At 39.1% G+C, this 18,193-nt stretch overlaps 1 protein-coding gene across 2 annotated transcripts in view; it reads left to right on the forward strand.

Annotated features, from left to right (window-relative positions):
* PTPRO (protein tyrosine phosphatase receptor type O) overlaps positions 1-18,193 on the forward strand; it is a 243,670-nt gene that overhangs the window by 198,634 nt on the left and 26,843 nt on the right. The window contains exons 16-19 of one of the 2 annotated variants that reach the window (XM_045464471.1): positions 3,418-3,486; positions 5,788-5,871; positions 12,833-12,868; positions 16,108-16,189. In XM_045464471.1, the coding sequence (XP_045320427.1) occupies positions 3,418-3,486; positions 5,788-5,871; positions 12,833-12,868; positions 16,108-16,189 (271 nt within the window). The remainder of the gene's footprint in view (positions 1-3,417; positions 3,487-5,787; positions 5,872-12,832; positions 12,869-16,107; positions 16,190-18,193) is intronic. The other variant, XM_045464473.1, reaches the window with a different exon arrangement.

An 18,193-nucleotide genomic window follows, 5' to 3' on the forward strand; every position in this document is an offset into this window, starting at 1 on the left:
CCCTGCATCAGGCTTTGTGCTGACACCTCAGAGCCTGGAGCCTGCTTCAGATTCTGTGTCTCCCTCTCTCTCTGCCCTCCCCTACTCGTGCTCTGTCTCTCTCTGTCTCTTAAAAATGAGTAAATGTTAAAAAAAATTTTTTTTTAAGAAAACAATCTGTTGAGACAAAAGCAGGCATATTAACTGGGGGATCTATTCTAGTAATCCAGGCAAGAGATGGTAATAGTTTAGTCCAGGGTAGCAGCAATAAAGGTAGGAAGAAATGATCAGATTCTGGATATATTTTGAAAACAGAGTCATTAGCTAAGGGGATTGGCTAACAAATTGCACGTGAAATGGAAATGAATAAGGGTCAAAGATGACTCTAAGGTTTTTGGTCCTAGCAACTGGAAAGGATGGAGTCACCACCAACTGAAATGGGATTCCAGATGAGGATTTCAGAGTTGGAGGAACATCAAGACTTTGGTTTTGGAAATGTTACATTTAAGATGATTGCAAGTGCAGGTGTGGAGTGGGAGTTGAACACAAAGGTCTGGTGTTCAGGAGCGAAGTCTGGATTAAGGATATAACTTTGGGAGTTGCTAGCATATAAACAGTATTAAAGCTGTATAAAGCTGGATGAAATTCTCATTTACTGGAGGGAGTGCGTGTAAATTAGAGAAGAGGGTCCTGGATTAAGCACCAGAACAATCTAATATCAAGATTTTCAGGGAAGAATAAAAAGATAGGAGCAAAGGAGACTGGTAAGAGGCACCCAGCGGAGTACAAGAAAAGCTAAGAGATTACGTGGCCTGCAAGCAAGGGAAAGAATGTATTTCAAGAAGATACGGGAATAGCCCCTAGGTGAGTGGATGGTTAGGAGCAATAATGCAATCATTGGGAAGCATGCAACAAGCGTTAGCTCGTAATAGTAACAGTGGTGGGGGTGGGGATAGGTATAGTAATGGATTAGTGGCATTTCTGAGAATACTATCACAGGAGCATTCATTGTGGTGCACCCAGCAAGATATTTAGAAGTGGATCTCCCTCAGCCAGCTAGTCATTAGAGCAGAGATTCTTAACATTTTTTTTGTGCTGCGATCTTTTCTGGCAGTCTGATTAAGCCTGTGGATCTCTTCCAAGAATAATGCTTTCTTTTTAAGTGCATAAAATGAAATACATAGGATTAAAAAGAAATTAATTACATTAAAATATGGTCATCAGACTATTTTTAAATATGCTTTACATGCTTTTTTATAAATATATTAGATAATATATAGTACGATAATATTGCATAAGATGTCCAATAACTCTTATAATTTCATCAGAGTGATGAATATGAACAATATTTCAATATCTGCAGCAGGTTCATTATGGAAATATGTCTGCAGTTTCTATGGTTTAGCGATCTCATCTCATCAGTACTGATGATATTATTGTGGCTTGTTGCCTACTCTAATAGTTGAAGGAATTGCTGAATTTCAGTTAGAAATTTAGAGGTGGTGAAATTAAAGATGAACTTTTCCCCCAGTATGTTCTAGAGCCCTAAATTCTATCCTTTTTTTTTTTTTTTTTCAACGTTTATTTTTATTTTTGGGACAGAGAGAGACAGAGCATGAATGGGGGAGGGGCAGAGAGAGAGGGAGACACAGAATCGGAAACAGGCTCCAGGCTCTGAGCCATCAGCCCAGAGCCCGACGCGGGGCTCAAACTCATGGACCGCGAGATCGTGACCTGGCTGAAGTTGGACGCTTAACCGACTGCGCCACCCAGGCGCCCCCTAAATTCTATCCTTAACCCCCAGAGTAAGAACATTTGAATTATAAGGTAAAGTAAATCCTATATATAGGAAATTGACATAGGAAAATTAATTGATGGTGTGTAATTTATAGCACAATGTGATATAATAATATATTAGTGTACTTTTCAAAGAAGAAAAATGTTCCAGGCACTTGGGTGGCTCAGTCGGTTGAGTGTCCGACTCAGTTTTGGCTCATGTCATGATCTCACGGTTTGTGAGTTCAAGCCTCTCATCTGGCTCTGTGCTGACAGCTGAGATCCTGCTTGGGATCCTCTCTTTCCCTCTCTCTCTGCCCCTCCCCTGCTCTCTCTCTCTCACACACACACACACAAAATAAATAAATAAACTTAAAAAAATTTTTTTTAAAAAGAGAAGAAAAATGTTTTTAGAACACTGTAATAAGAGCAGGCAGGTAACTAAAGTGATTAGTACATGTGCCAGTAATGTCAAAATCCCTTCTTCAGTTCTGAATAAGTCAATCAATTTCATATAGGGGGGAAAATGAGATGCATGAGCCCAGTGAGCTGTGTTGTTTATCCATTGACATTAGGCAAAGGTGGAGAAGGCATGAGAATATGTTTACTTTTTACCTCCACTTCTGGGGAAAAAAACTTTACAACAACTTTAACAGTAATTTCTACTGACAGATTAATAAGCAACATTCTGGACAAGAGGCACTGCATAAGCCAATCTATTTCAATATGTATCACTTTTTATACTCTTATCTCAATTGATACATCACATGGACATCCCAACGTGAGGAGAAATTTTTGGAGGAAAAAAAAATCCAACTTGATCCACCATCATTTTAGAGAGGAAATTTAAATGCTATAAAAACAAAACCCCACAAAGAATATGTGCTGAAAACAGAAAACCCTCGGTCTAGGAGGCTTTGTAAAAAATATTATGCCCCAAACAGTTCAAAGCTTTATGTTAGGATTGGGGTCCCTGGGTGGCTCAGTCGATTAAGCATCTGACTCTTGATTTCAGCTCAGGTCATGATCTCATGGTTCATGAGATCGAGTTACGCATCAGGCTCCACGCTGACAACACAGAGCCTACTTGGGATTTTCTCTCTCTCCCTCTCTCCCTGTTTATGCTCACTCTCTCTCTAAATAAATAAGTAGACACTAAAAAATAAAAAGAGAGAGAGATTTAAGCTAGGATCATGAGTGCCTTTTGGAAAGGATTGAAAACAAATCCTTTTGGCTTCAAATGACTTGGGCATGTGCAACCTTATGAAAAATTATTTTATCTTTCTATTTTGCATTGCATGTGAAACAGAAGTACATGGAACTTAGATGTTTTTTAAGTTGTTTTTTTTTTCTTTTGGAGAGAGAGAGTGAGCATGGGGGGGAAGGGGTTGCAGAGAGAGAGGGAGAGAGAGAATCCCAAGCAGACTCTGTGCTGTCAGTATGGAGCCTGACATGGGGCTCTATCTCATGAAGTGAACTGTGAGATCATGATCTGAGCCAAAATTAACAGCTGGATGCTTAATCGAATGAGCCACCCAGGCGCCCCCCGCCCCTTTATAAATTTAATGCTGTGATGATAAACCAGTAAAGGCTCTCTATTATATCAAGGTAAAAGAGTGCTCTGTCAAGCAGTAACCTAATTTTGTGGTTCCTTCCAAACAGGGAATGTGGAGCAGGAACTTTTGTCAATTTTGCATCTTTGGAGAGGGATGGAAAGCTTCCATACAATTGGTGAGCATTATTTTGGAATAAGCCTCTAGACAGCTTATCTATGCTGTGTGTGCCTCCTTTATTTTACTATCTTTTGCGGATAAATGGTTTTGTCTGATTATCCTTTCACAATTTCGGTGATAGCGGACTTTGAAGGTTAGATTTTCTTCACCAACTACATTAAGTTCATATAAGTTTACTGTAGTCACAAAGTAGAGAAAATGTCTTAGTCTGCTCAGTATTTACTATATTAATCAAAGGACTAACGCAGTCATGAATGTAGCCCATAGCTAAGGAAGGGCGTAAGTGCAAGACCCACATTGAACAGGTGGCAGCCGAAGGCACAGGACAGACCCCACAGAAGCAGCATGTGACAGAGCAGCATCTCTATCTCAAACTGACACTTCAGTGCCCGGGAATGTGAGCCACCACCTTTTGTTCAAAAGTCAAGTAGACGTGTACAGCCCAGGGCTCTCAACTGTTACACTTACAGGTAAATAAATCTCAAGGGCAAGTAAAGTCCCATAGAAAAACACGGCTTCATTTTTTTCTGCCTGCTGGCATATTACGGACCTGGAGGGAGGAGGTATTTTCAGAATTAAGAAAGCACTGTCAGGAGATTAAATTGCTTGACATTATACTTTAACAGTGATAGATGAGAATTAACGATCCTCTCCGCTGCAATGGATGCCTAACAAAATTGCTAATGAAGTAACCATTTAAAATGGAGCCAGCACTGCTTACAGGATCTACTTTGTTTCTTTTGCAAGTGACCATGCAAAGCACATTTATTTAAATGTATACATTTCATGTTAATCCCCGTAAGAGATCTGAGGTTTTTTTCTTGTTTTCCAAATCCCCCAAAATGGTGATCTTAAAGAAATAGTTAGGTGAGACTAGAAACTTTACGGAATCAATGAAAGAGGGAGGGCTTTAACTGAAATATAAATTCTGCTTCCCTGAGTGGGCATCTAGCAGTTGAAAGTCTAGTTGAAATAGGATTCTTTTTAACAAGACAATATGTCGTGCTATTTTTAAATTTTAGCCTGAATGGATTTTTGCTAACTATGAAGAAAAAGAACCCATAACCCCTCGATGGTGAAAAGTTAGTAAACATTTCTAGGTTTGTTAGACTACATTAACACTCTTGCCAAGATTAAGAAACTAATTCACTGATGCGTGTTTCTGGTCTGGCTCACCCTTTAAAAAGGCTCAGTCACAAAGCAGTGATGAGCAGCCCATGTAGAAATTGGCCCAGTTATACTTGGCGACTCAGGACACCTATGTATTGACTAACTACACAATCACTCACAATGGATAGAATGTGAGAGACCAGTTATAGGAGAGCTGAGGCAAAAAAAGAATTCACTTCAGGACCTTTCTAGAAAATCTAGAAAATTCTCCACCAGCTCTTGGCAAAGATAGTTTGCCAGCACACCAGCATTTCCTGGCTGACAAAATAGATATCTCAGTGGGAATTTGTAGTAACTAGAGTGACAAGGTGATGCCATTTCCCCCCACTAATTCTCAGAATAGTTATAGATGCAGCCATAGGGCAGTTTAAAATCCACATTAATGAATGTTCTATTTTGCAGGTGGTTTGAATACCTGAAATTGGATTCAAAACACACTTTTTGAAATAATTTTGCTCTCACTCAGCTGAGTATCAGTCAGATTCCAGAACAGGCAGTTTGCTGAGCTCCTTGTCTTGAAAAATGATACCTGAGTGTCATACCATAGCTCTGTTTTAAGGGTTATTTTTGAGAAAGAAGGTATTAATTTAAACTAAAAATAATATAGAAAGTCATACCTACGGGTGCAGCTTTGTAAGAATGTGTCCCAGAAGCTCGGAGTCTTTGTCAAAATCAGTATACGCACAAATTGACGGTTTATGTTTCCTCCCACGAGCTGCTGTTAGCTATCAAGTGATGTTATAATGGTTCCTTAAAAGAGGTTTAAGCATTGCAAGGGTAATAATACCCAAGAATAAGACCGGAGCTAGCTAATGAGGCATTGAAGAGTCTCATTTAACTGATGTAAAATGTAATCACCTAATAGCAGACTAATTGACACAACAGAAGTTGAAAGAAATATATCTGATTACAATATGGATGTGTGCGAATCAAACTGATTTTGGCAATATGATAGCACTTAAGCCCTCACGTTTAAGTTTCACAGAATGAAATAATATTTAATCATAATTAAGATGCTTGTCATTTTAATTGATCTTCGTAGGTAATTTACTGATATCTGTTCACAGTTTATGCTACTAACTCTTGCCACTTTTTCATCTTTACATCTGTTATCTATTAATGCTCACAGGCGTAGGAGTATATTTGCTTTCTTAACCCTGCTACCCTCATGTCTTTGGACTGATTATCTTTTGGCATTTTATATTAATCCTTGGTAAGTGATTTTTTTTTTTACTGTTTACCTAACACAAAGTCTATAAAGTTAACCCTCCAGAAGTAAAACAAAAAGGAAAAATTCTTTTTAATTATTTTATGTGCTTGGCAACATCTGAAATTATGACTCATGTCTTGAAATGGATTAAAGTAGTTAATGGTACCAAGATGGCCTATACCTATATTGGTTTCCCAATTAAAATTTTCTTCTTGGGATGTTCTTGGCAAGCTTTTCTTCCATTTATTACTAGTCATTTGTTTCTTCATTCAATCAATGCATTGGCTTCTTATCTTAGTAAATGATGCTTCCCATTTTCCTTACCATCTCCATCCATTAGAGAACTCTGTTTCCAACAACAAAGAAATGCATGAAGGTAGAGAGCCAAGAATACTGTACTGTGTTTGGGGTCTCAGTGTTTTCGTAGTTAATGCTAACTCAGTGAATATTGAACAAATGGCTATTTGCAAGCCTCTTTGTATAATTATCTTATTTAATTGTCCCCACAACTCTGCAGAGAGTATTATCAGCCCCATCTTAGAAATATGCCAAAGAACTGTTGGTGGGAATGCAAACTGGTGCAGCCACTCTGGAAAACAGTGTGGAGGTTCCTCAGAAAATTAAAAACAGACCTACCCTATGACCCAGCAATAGCACTGCTAGGAATTTATCCAAGGGATACAGGAGTACTGATGCATAGGGGCACTTGTACCCCAATGTTTATAGCAGCACTCTCAACAATAGCCAAATTGTGGAAAGAACCTAAATGTCCATCAACTGATGAATGGATAAAGAAATTGTGGTTTATATACACAATGGAGTACTACATGGCAATGAGAAAGAATGAAATATGGCCCTTTGTAGCAACGTGGATGGAACTGGAGAGTGTGATGCTAAGTGAAATAAGCCATACAGAGAAAGACAGATACCATATGTGTTCACTCTTATGTGGATCCTGAGAAACTTAACAGAAACCCGTGGAGGAGGGGAAGGAAAAAAAAAAAAAAAGAGGTTAGAGTGGGAGAGAGCCAAAGCAGAAGAGACTCTTAAAAACTGAGAACAAACTGAGGGTTGATGGGGGGTGGGAGGGAGGGGAGGGTGGGTGATGGGTATTGAGGAGGGCACCTTTTGGGATGAGCACTGGGTGTTGTATGGAAACCAATTTGACAATAAATTTCATATATTGAAAAAAAAAGAAATATGCCAAAGAATCTCTTAAGGAGATTATCTTAACATCATACTACCATCTAAAATATCCAGGTTCCAAATCCAGGTTTCTCTGAAATCTATTCTTTCCTCTGTAAAAAGCAGCTTCCTTTAAATTCTTATTTTCTTAACTTTTAAATATTTTTAATAATCAAATCTCAAAAGAGTACTTTTTCAGTTTTTATAAAATATAATCATCATCATCATCATCTTGAAATCTCAGGCTAACGTATCTAGAAGGATCTATTCCCTTTCCTGAGCCACAGGAAAAGAAAAGTAGTGGTTTCCTGACCAAAACCAAAAATCATTGTCCTGAAGTATCCATGGTGTTTAGGTGCTAAATTATGTACAGGCAGATCCAGGTATCTGGACAACTTCAGAAGGACTCAGAAAAAAGCAATAAAAATAGTTCATGAACTGGAAAAATGGTGCATGGGCGGGGGGAATAGGGAAAGAGTAAAAGGCGAAAAGCAATCTGTAGAGTTATGTATTCAAAAAGACAATTGATTAAATGTTCTTCAGTTTCTCCAAGGACAGAATAAACACAGCCAGCAAGGTTAGGATTTTGAGTTGCAATGGAAGAAATACAAAAAAGGACTTCCTCACAGTAGAGATTGTTTATACCAGAATTTGCATTTTTCTTTTTTTTAAAAGAGAGACTAGAGGAAAGCTGTTGAAGTACACTAGACATGATGTGTTAAGTAAGGAAATCAGAGGAATGTTCTGGATGATGAGGACCATTTGCTGTTATTCTAACTTGGTTTTTTATTTATTTATTTATTTATTTATTTATTTATTTATTTTGAGAGAGGAAAAAAATGTGCACGCGTGTGTGCCCATGCACGCAAGCAGGGGAGGGGCAGAGGAAGAGAGAGAGAGAATCTTAAGCAGGCTTCTCACCCAGCGTGGAACCCAACTCGGTGCTCGATCTCACAACCATAAGAGATCAGATCTCACAACCTGAGGCAAAATGAAGAGTTGGACACTTAACCAACGGAGCCACCTGGGGGCCCCTCTAAGTTGGTTTTAATAACAGTTTTTAGTATAGGGCTTCACTATACCCAACACAATATTTTAAGTATTTGACATCAGATGGCATTCAGGTACAAATAGTGCGTATAAATTCCATTTTGACCTTCAACGTATGCATCAATTTTTACTCAACATCTATTAATCATTCTCAAGTATGCTACCTATCATCAGACCAATTGTAGTCAATACCCGTAAAGTACCCTCCACAGATCTCAATTAAAACAAAAGAAAGAAAGCTGCATATGCTACCCTATAAATTTCTCTGTTTAATTCTCTGACTTTCCCACAGTCTGGTTTTTAAGCTTATATCAGGCCTATGCATTTTTGCATGCCTTTGTTAATAGGTCCCCTTAATAAACGCATCTTCAAATTCCAACAAACCCTTTAGGGTCTGCTACTTATAGTACTGGTCAAATAGCACTAGACCCAAGTTGGGGGGTGGGGGGGGGAACCATTCAGTAGTTTTGTCTGTTGGTTTAAAAAAAATCCTTTTTTTGAGAGAGAGAGAGAGAGAGAGAGAGAGAGAGAGAGAGAGAATGGGGAGAGGAGCAGAGGGAGGAAGAGAGAATCTTAAGCAGGCTCCATGCCCAGCACAGATGCGAACACGGGGCCTGATCTCAAGACCCTGGGATCAGGACCTGAGCCGAAACCAAGAGTCAGATGCCTAACCAACTGAGCCACCCAGGTGCCCCCTATTTGTTGTTTTTAAAAAACCCTTCAGTAGTTTTTAGAAGAATGGTCTTGAGACTGGAAATGGTTATCTCCACGTGAGAAGAGAAGGCAAAACATAGAGCCCCCAGCTCTCTGTCATTTCCAGTGAACCACACGCATATCAACCAATGAACATGGACTGAACGTAAACTATGCTTTCAGCCTTTGGCTTGTGCTGTGTCAGATACATAAAAGAAATAAAATACATTATCTTTGCTTTTTTTGGGGTACAGCTACCTCAGTACTCACAAAGCCACCCGAATTCCCTCCTGTTCGCTACTTTTCCCCTCATCTAGTAACTTGTGGATATTTTTCCCTGCTAAATAGCCATTGTTAATCCTCTCCACATGGTTCGTCTTCACATTTCACCTACTCTAGAAGTAACAGAGCCACCTGCCCCGCCTCCTTCCTCACACATACCCTGATTCTTCCCTAAACTACCAACTTCATGGAAATAGACGTTCCTGATCATTTTGTAAAATCCTCTGGATGAGTGGTTTGTGTGGAAATCAAGGGACTCTTTCTGGCTCATGGTATTGCTCAAATCTGTCCCAGGGTGGTAGAAAAACCAGGGCAGAGCACCAATGCCCAGGTGGCTTAGTTTCAACATGGTATTCTGCCAGGATTTCTGGCTACAGTCATCTCAGATCATGTTTCCTAGTCAGAGAAAACCGTTTCATTCAGACTAGCTCCATCTGGATTCATTGCTACTACTCTCTCTCTCTCTCTCTCTCTCTCTCTAAGGCCATAGTCACCTCATGCTCTACTCAAGTATTCATCTGCTTGCTCTAAATTGTCAACGGTTGTCATTTTAAGGGTGAGGCAACATTTAGTTTAAACTGCTCGGCTTTACTCGTGGTTTTTGCACACTTTATTCAGAGAATGATGTAACTCTAAACACCTTTTTAAGATTTGGGGATGATTTCCATTTAACCTATGAAAGAGTAAGTAGAGCTTATGACATTGGGGACATTTAGAGTGTTTGGGGTTCATGTTGGAGGTGGATGTTTGTTTGCTTGTTTGTTTGTTTGTTTGTTTGTGGCCATTATAAATCCCATGTCTCTGCCATGCCTTGTATTCTCCTTTGCAATGAATTCCAGTCTGGTTGGCTTTCCAAGATGTCATAACCATGGAGAACTTACGCGTCTTAACTTCTTGGAGTCATCAGGATTTTGAACCTTACCTAATATGAGTGAAAGAGAAGATTAAAAGATGTGCATGGCTGTGTATGCATATATTCTGCATATCTAATGGGTGTTATCACTTTTATTAAAAAAATATTTTGCAATGACAAGATGATACCCTAACATCACCTCAGATGTTCACTGTGGCACACACACACAAGCTAGTTCTTTCCATAATGTGCTGAAGTTAAAATGGCTGGCAAAAGCTTAACTTATGTGTTCAAAAGTGAATTGTCCCCTGATTGTAGTCTTAGAATTAGCACAGCAATGGAAAACATAGGAACGTTCTATCAGCGTTGCCGGGGAGTCTCATAATTCAGCCCTGTCCTTATCCCACAGCCTAAGGATATAAGGATCCTTTGGAATCTTTGGGATTTCAGCAAAATCTAAGCAAAACGTAAAGATTGTACACAAATCCTGAACATATACACATAAATATACACTTGACACAATAAGTCATTCAAACCATGTGGTGGAATTTTACATTATATGTAAAAGTTAATTCAATCAATGAATGAGATTGAAAGAAAAAAAAGGGCCTCTCTTCCACGAACCAGGCTTCCATACAGCTGTTGAATAATAGCAGCTTAATATGTCAGCACTGAATGTATTCAGCGTCACTCTCCACAGACATTTGTTTCTTCCAAATTTCCCTTAAAGTCTGCTTGGATAAGAAAGCTTGAGGTTTGGGTTTGTTTGTTTGTTTGTTTTTTCACTCCCAATCACAAAATATGTTGGGCAGCCTCCTGACTTCGCCAAACTGTTAGCTATCTAAGCTAACATTCCTGTGTCACAAAGCACCAAATTGATTAGTTTCTACTACATGAAGTCATTGTGGGATTCCTAAAGTTAACTCTGCTACCTTCACAAGAGCTGAGTAAACATTATTCGGAAGGTGTTCTTTTAAGTTCTAAAATGCTTAGATGATACAGCCTTGTCCAACATTACAGTGGCTTTTTGAAGGCAGGGGTTGGGGGGGGGAGGCAAAGTAAAAACTGTAATGTCTCTTCCCACTAAATCTCAAGTATGGAAGACAGAGGATGAGGGAGAAAAAATAAGACATGAGCTGTGGAATGGATTGTCATCACTCAGAAGTGGGAAGAAATAAAAACCGCCTGAAACCAGAAAATGAAAACAAGAAACACCATTTGCCTTTATGGAAATTTCCCTACATTCCCTACCCTTATTACTTCCTCTCCACCCACCAGTTCCATTTCCCAAGTCTAACATCAAATTCCTAATTGAATCATTGAGTAAAACTGTGAGGGCAACATGGCAAAGATTTTTTTTAGTGTTTATTTATTTTGAGAGAGGGAGAGCATGTGAACGTGCCAGCGGGGGAGGGGCAGAGAGAGAGAAAGAGAGAGAATCCCAAGCGGGATCCATGCCCAGCACAGAGCCCAGCACGGGGCTTGATCTCATGAACTGAGAGATCTTGACCTGTGCCGAAATCAAGAATCAGATGCTTAACTGATGGAGCCACCCAAGCATCCCAGCAAAGATGTTTTGTTTCGGTCCAATTAAGTAAGATTTTTTGAGCACCACCACGTGTTCTATTAACTGTGCTCAGCTCGTTGGGGGGGGGGGAAGGACTGTCTAGAAAGGAGCACATATGCAGCTGATAGACATCATGAGAAATACTCCATTGACAAAGTACTATGAGAGCACAGAAGAAGCAGGGCTTCATTCTGCTAAAGCCTTTCTAGAAATGAAGGTACCCAAACATTCACAATTTCAGTATAAATAAATATTTGGGCACATGAGAGCACTCAGGTCACAACTGGTTATTTACTATAGATTGTATATTTTCAGGAAGTTTGGGTGCTTCCATCAATATTTAAAGACCTTGGGAAATTACTTATAAAAATTGTTGCTAGCCCTCAATCATATCAATACACAGGAATGAAGTGTTTCATCAGATAGCATGTTAGCATTCCCTAGCTTAGGTCAGTTATCTGATTTATTGGTTGAAACAATTACTCTAAATAGCCCCTAAAATGTAATTAACTGAAGCACACATTAGCATTGTATGTGTTTGAGCTTACAGAATAGTAATGAATTAAGAACTAGTAAGTGATAGGTCCAAGTCTTCAGATAGCTTAAAAAACTAGCTCAAAAATTCGACTCTTGGTTTCAGCTGAGGTCATGATCTCACGGCTTTGTGGGTTCAAGCCCCATGTTGAGCCTGACTGGGATTCTCTCTCTCTCCTTTTTCTCTCCCCCTTCCTCACTCACACTGTCTCTGCCTCTCTCAAAATGAATAAATAAACTTAAAAAAAAAAACAAATTCAAGATTGAATAAGAACAACACCATCATAGAATTCTGTAAGATGCATGCCAAAACTGATAGCACACACTCATGTTCCCAGGGAAAATGTCCAAAGGTTCTTTTAGTCTTTGACAAACAACATGTCTACCCTCCTAGACATTAGTTCTCCATTTTATTCCCCAACTCTTTCCTTCTTATCTGTAGAGCCTGGAGTATTCAAGTAGTAGGTACTTCTATGTATATTTATAAAAATACTTCAGCAATTTAACCACTAGTAGTAAGAAATTACATTTCTAGAATTCGGTATTTGGCAAATCGGAAACCTAAAATGCAGGATGTTCCTGCAATCTAACAGGGTTTTTACAAAATGAATCTGAAATTATTATCATTATCTTCTCATTTAAGGAAAAGTAATTCAACAAAATGGAGACAATGTTTAATGAAAATTAAATAAAATTGCGGAGCCTGATATAATTATTTAAAGCTCTTCAAATTTAATCATTATGTCAATCAATTCTTTTGCTCAGATAAACTTGTCTTTTTTTTTTTTTTTAATTCTCAGGAGTAAAAATGGTTTAAAGAAGAGGAAACTGACTAAGTAAGTTGTTCTTTATCATTAAGATATAACCGACATGTAACATTGTGTAAATGTAAATTGTGCGATGTATTATAGCATTTAGCCAACATCTCCATCATGTCACATAATTATTGTTTCCTTTTTGTGGTGAAAACATTTAAGATCCAATCCATAAAACCTTGAAATATACAATACCTTTAAGTTTTTCTTACTACTTCCTTTAAAAATATTTTATTTAAAAAAGGTCTTCATAATGATCTTAACTTTGCAAATTAAAACAATTGCTTGTCTTCAAATAGAGGAGATGCTTAAGAAAGAGGCAAATGTGTACCTACAATGTCTAAACTATTATGTGTTGGTGTCAGTGATCACTAAGAAAGCATATCACAAAAACCAAGTTAGGAATAAGGAAAATCATCATCATATGAAAACTGGTAAAGAATGGGTTGTTAGGAATTATAAAAGTCTTTCATAGAAAGCTATCTGCCATTCTCAATCTAGAAAATGTCTAATAGTTAGCTACATCAAAGTTGTACAAGAACCTTTACTGGTTTGTACTTTGAAATTCTGTGCATAGTGCAGGGAAAAGCTTTTACTCTATTTGATATTATAATAATTACTTTGAGAAATGCTGTCTCTGGAAATCTTTATAATAAATAGAAAAGGATAATTACCGTAGCCAGCCTATAGTTTCACTTATCTACTGAACTGCTAAGTCATAAGAATTAAGATTTTGATGGGCAAAAATTAACCGTCGGTTGATTTCAAAAGCCTAATTAGATTGTCACCTCTGGGTCATTGGTTCAAACGCTGCATATAAAAAGTGGAATATTTCCATACATAGAGTTCATCCTTGATTCTTGCCTTGGATTAAATATTGATGACTTAATAGGAGGCAATTGGGGGTTCCGGCCAAATCTATGGCATTCATGCTAATGGAATACATAATACCAAAAAAATTTGGACATAAAAATATTTGTTTAGCATTTCGTGACGTATAGATTTGGGGGGGGGGCACATATAGATAACAGAATAATTTTTTCCTAAATCTATTTCAAATCAGTATGCGGTCCATTGGTATACAGCAACTGATGCAGGAGAGATGAGAGTAACTAACACAGAAGAGAGGTACCATCACCTGGAAAGAATGATTCGACAGAAACAGGAAGAATTTATTGCCCAAAGTTCTTGGCTAGGTTGTTAAGTAAGGTAGAAAGGCATAGACTAGAGTGTTTAGAGGACAGGGTCTCTGGACCAAAAGGGGAGATTCTATCAGGCTTGCTTTTCCCAAGGCTCAGCAGAGAGGAGGAGGAGAAGGAGGGTGTGGACAACAGTCTGGGTAGAGTGTTGGTGTGGTAGAACCTGCCCACAGGCCCCAAACTCACGTCAAACCAGCTTCCTCCTTCCCGCTTCTCGTTTCTTTTCTAATCCTCCCTCCTTCTCTAAAAGCCAGTTCTCCAGGGACTCTCCCGCCCCACATTTCCATTTGCCATCTCTGTACCCTTTCTCTTTCACTCCGAAAGCCCCCGCACCATGTCCCCATGGCTCCCCTTTCCTATCTCCACCTACCTTCATTTCAACACTCCTTTGCTTTACCTCTTCCTCTCCCTTTTCCCTCTAAACCTTTATTCTCCTCATCTCTGCTCTCTCCCAGCTTTCTTTTGCTTCTCCTTACCATCTTCCTCCTCTCCCTGATGTTCATCCTTCTATTTCCTGGCCCTTCCTCTGTCTCTCTTTTCCTTTTGCTTTTTCTAATTCAGAAATATTTTCTCAGATCGCCTTCCCTATTGTGCCTCCATTCTCCTGGTAACAGGATGAAAACTAGAATCGTAAATCTAATCTGAAGGTCAATGCACTGCTCAAAAACAAGAGCCAGAGAGTGCAGGTCTGATGGAGTTCATTCCAGGACAGGAGCCCCGTGTATAGCCATTCTTTTGGAAGGATAGCAAGTTTGGAGTAGGAACAGCTTTGAACCAGAAAGAATTCTCCCTGCCTGCTAGTCTACCGCTGAGAGCCATGTGATCTTGGACTATTTGCTTGACTTACTTAGCCTTGGCTCCCTCACTTGAAGCATGGGGCTAATGTTGCCCATGTGTACTTCAGGGGTCAACTGAGCAAGATACCATATGCGAATATATGTACTGTCATGTGTTTTATGGATACAAGTCATTAATATTATTTAGTGAAACCATTAGGGTTTAAATGTGCCTCTGGCGGGTATAATGCCCTTTAAAATCTACTAAATTCTTAACATAATCTATCAGATTGGCTAATCAACAACTTGAAACAAATATCTATTTAATATTATGTATTGGCTAATAAGACCTAAGACCACAGGTAGATGATGTAAATGGAGTAATTTGCAACAAGATTAAGGGAAAGGTGGGCTGGATGGATCCTGCCAGGGTGAAAAGGCTCGAAATAGATGACAGAGTACAGCATCCTGCAGAAGCTGAGAGAACAGGTTGGTATTGGTAGGCTCTGGAAAGGAAAAGCAGCTACAGAAAACTATAGGAAATAAAATGTAATTCTTATTCATGAAAAGAAGAAGGCAAGAGGTGACAACTTCTGCTACAGATGCAGAAATGTAAACTCAGAGGTGTTACCTGATTGTACCTTTGAACCATTTTGACACTTTTATAGATACACAAGCCTCTCAACCTGGCTCTCTAAGAGTGAGGCACTAAAAGCTTTCTGGCGAGGCTGGCAGTACAAGGCCTTAGACTTGTAAAGCTGTTTAAATTTAGAAAGTTCTTTAATATACTATGTCAACCTTATAAGGTAAGTAGGACCATAGTATTTTATAGAAGATAATGTTGAATCTTACAAGAGTTAGGTAAATTCTCCATAATCACACAATAAATAAAGAAAAACCATAACTCAAGCATGACTTCAGGCTCGAATCCTTTGTTCTTTCCCATAAATCAGAGCTTTCTAGAAACAACCTTATATACATGTGGGTATATGAGTATGCATATATATAATATTTTATTGCTAGAGTAAGAGCCAATTAAAAATCTAGAGGTCTCTCCTATCTCAAGGAAGTGTAACCTATAAGGCCCGCTTTTTAATTACAATATATTAGGGACTGGTAACTTTAACAACAACAACAAAAAATGGTGAGTGGTAACCTTGGAGAAGTAAAAGTTCTTTTTTTCTCCAAGAAAATTGTTCGTGTGTGAAAAGTATGGCATTAAGCAATATAATAGATACCTGTCAACAGGATTTTTAAAGCATACATTTTTTTGTGTTTGATAAAGCCCAGTTCAACTGGATGACTTTGATGCCTACATCAAGGATATGGCCAAAGACTCTGACTATAAATTTTCTCTTCAATTTGAGGTGAGTGGATAAAGTATTTCCCACCTTCTGTGATAGATAAGGCATGGGAATTGGCATATTGGCATTGATGTCATTTTCCTGCTCATTGGGCACTACCCGTGATATGGTTCATAACGGGCAGGGTGGTAATTGGGCTGGGAGTGTCTAATCTTGCCTTTTGCAAGTCAGGATGAGGAAAGTAGAGAACAGATGCAGGTCATGGGGTGAACAAACATGGTTATAAGAGAAGCCGTCACGAAAAACCAGTGTATTCAAGAGTGCAGGGAAAAGCAAGATGAGAATTTAGGCCTGAAACAGAATTTCACTTTCAGGGAATTTTTAGTGTGTGTCTTACGTCACGTGGCCCACAGTAAAGGTAGGTGGTGGCTGAAATGTCTTTGTCTTCTGAGCATAGAAGAGACTGGGGTGGGGCTCTTACAGCTATAGGACTCCTGACATTCTGCTGAATACAGTAAGACCTTGGTTTGCAAGCATAATTTAGTCTGGAAACATGCTTGTAATCCAAAGCACTCATATATCAAAGTGAATTTCAAGAACCATTGGCTCAGTTGTGATCATGTGACGTCCAGCATCACATACTACTCATATGACAAGACATCGCTCGTTTATCAAGTTGAAACTTATGAGAAATGTTTGCGGAACACTCGCAGAACAAGTTATTTGCAATCCAAGGTTTTACTGTACTTTTTTGTGAGGTTTCCCTTTTCTTTTCCTGGGGAAATTGGGGAAGAGTTATATGTGGTTAATGTAGAAGAAGAGAAAAATGCCAAAACTTCCTTTCTCTGAAGCACGCATGTTCTTTGAGTCCAAGACCCCATGTCAGGGAAGATAGAAATGAGTCAGCCTCAGATCTCAGCCGTGTGAGGAATGTAACTGGTCCTCAGGGGTTTTTTCCCATGTTTTTCATAGCTCCTAATGGTCTGGATGGCCTCATCCTTCAGGATCCTACAGCAAGGCTCAGGTGGTCTGTGATTCAAGGAGACTAGGGGAAAGAAAAAGATAAAGTGACTTTTCGGAAGTGTTATTTGAAACGTCTTAGGTTCTCTTTCATGGAAAACACCAGGTCATCGAATGGAGCTGCTTTCTTCTCATTATTCATATTCAGTTCTTCTCTCCCCTCATCAGTCTAGGATGTCATAGGTCTGTGAGAAGCAGCAGGAGTCCTGGTGTGGATATACTAAGAGGGGATTTGAGAAGGAAAAGAACCGTACACATTATCAAAAACAAAGCCCCCTAACGACCACCCTGTGTCACTAAAAATTCTGCCCAGGGGCGCCTGGGTGGCGCAGTCGGTTAAGCGTCCGACTTCAGCCAGGTCACGATCTCGCGGTCCGGGAGTTCGAGCCCCGCGTCAGGCTCTGGGCTGATGGCTCAGAGCCTGGAGCCTGTTTCCGATTCTGTGTCTCCCTCTCTCTCTGCCCCTCCCCCGTTCATGCTCTGTCTCTCTCTGTCCCAAAAATAAATAAACATTAAAAAAAAAATTTTTTTAAATAAATAAATAAAAAAATTCTGCCCAGAGCCCAGCTCAGTTACCCACTGCATGCAAGGGCACAAGAGGCTGTTAGATGCTACACCAATGCTGTATCTCAAAGAACAGAAATTCTGTGTGAACTGGAGATCTATGGCAAGGAGGGCATTTCAGGAAAAAAGGAGACTTTCTATAAGAATGCATAAGCCAAAATTCAGGAAAAAATAAATGTCTAGATAATTCTGATAATGATGATGGCAATTATGATGGATGCATGCACACTTTCAACCTCATTGAAATCTCCAGCTCTTAATTCCTACAGGATTATATTACCTTGGTGACACTGCCTTTGCTGAGAGGCTTAGCAGTACCTCCTGGTTTGTGCCATCAAAGCCCAGTGTGACTATTATTGTCCTGCTGGGTTGCATCACTATAAAGACAATTCAAATTTTACCGTTTCCTGGTAAAAAGGAAAGATGATTTTAGTTGTGAATGACACACCATTCAAGCTAGTCTAGACCAAAGAAAGAGGGGAT

The sequence above is a fragment of the Leopardus geoffroyi genome, chromosome B4, assembly GCF_018350155.1.
Source record: "Leopardus geoffroyi isolate Oge1 chromosome B4, O.geoffroyi_Oge1_pat1.0, whole genome shotgun sequence".
Taxonomy (NCBI): domain Eukaryota; kingdom Metazoa; phylum Chordata; class Mammalia; order Carnivora; family Felidae; genus Leopardus; species Leopardus geoffroyi.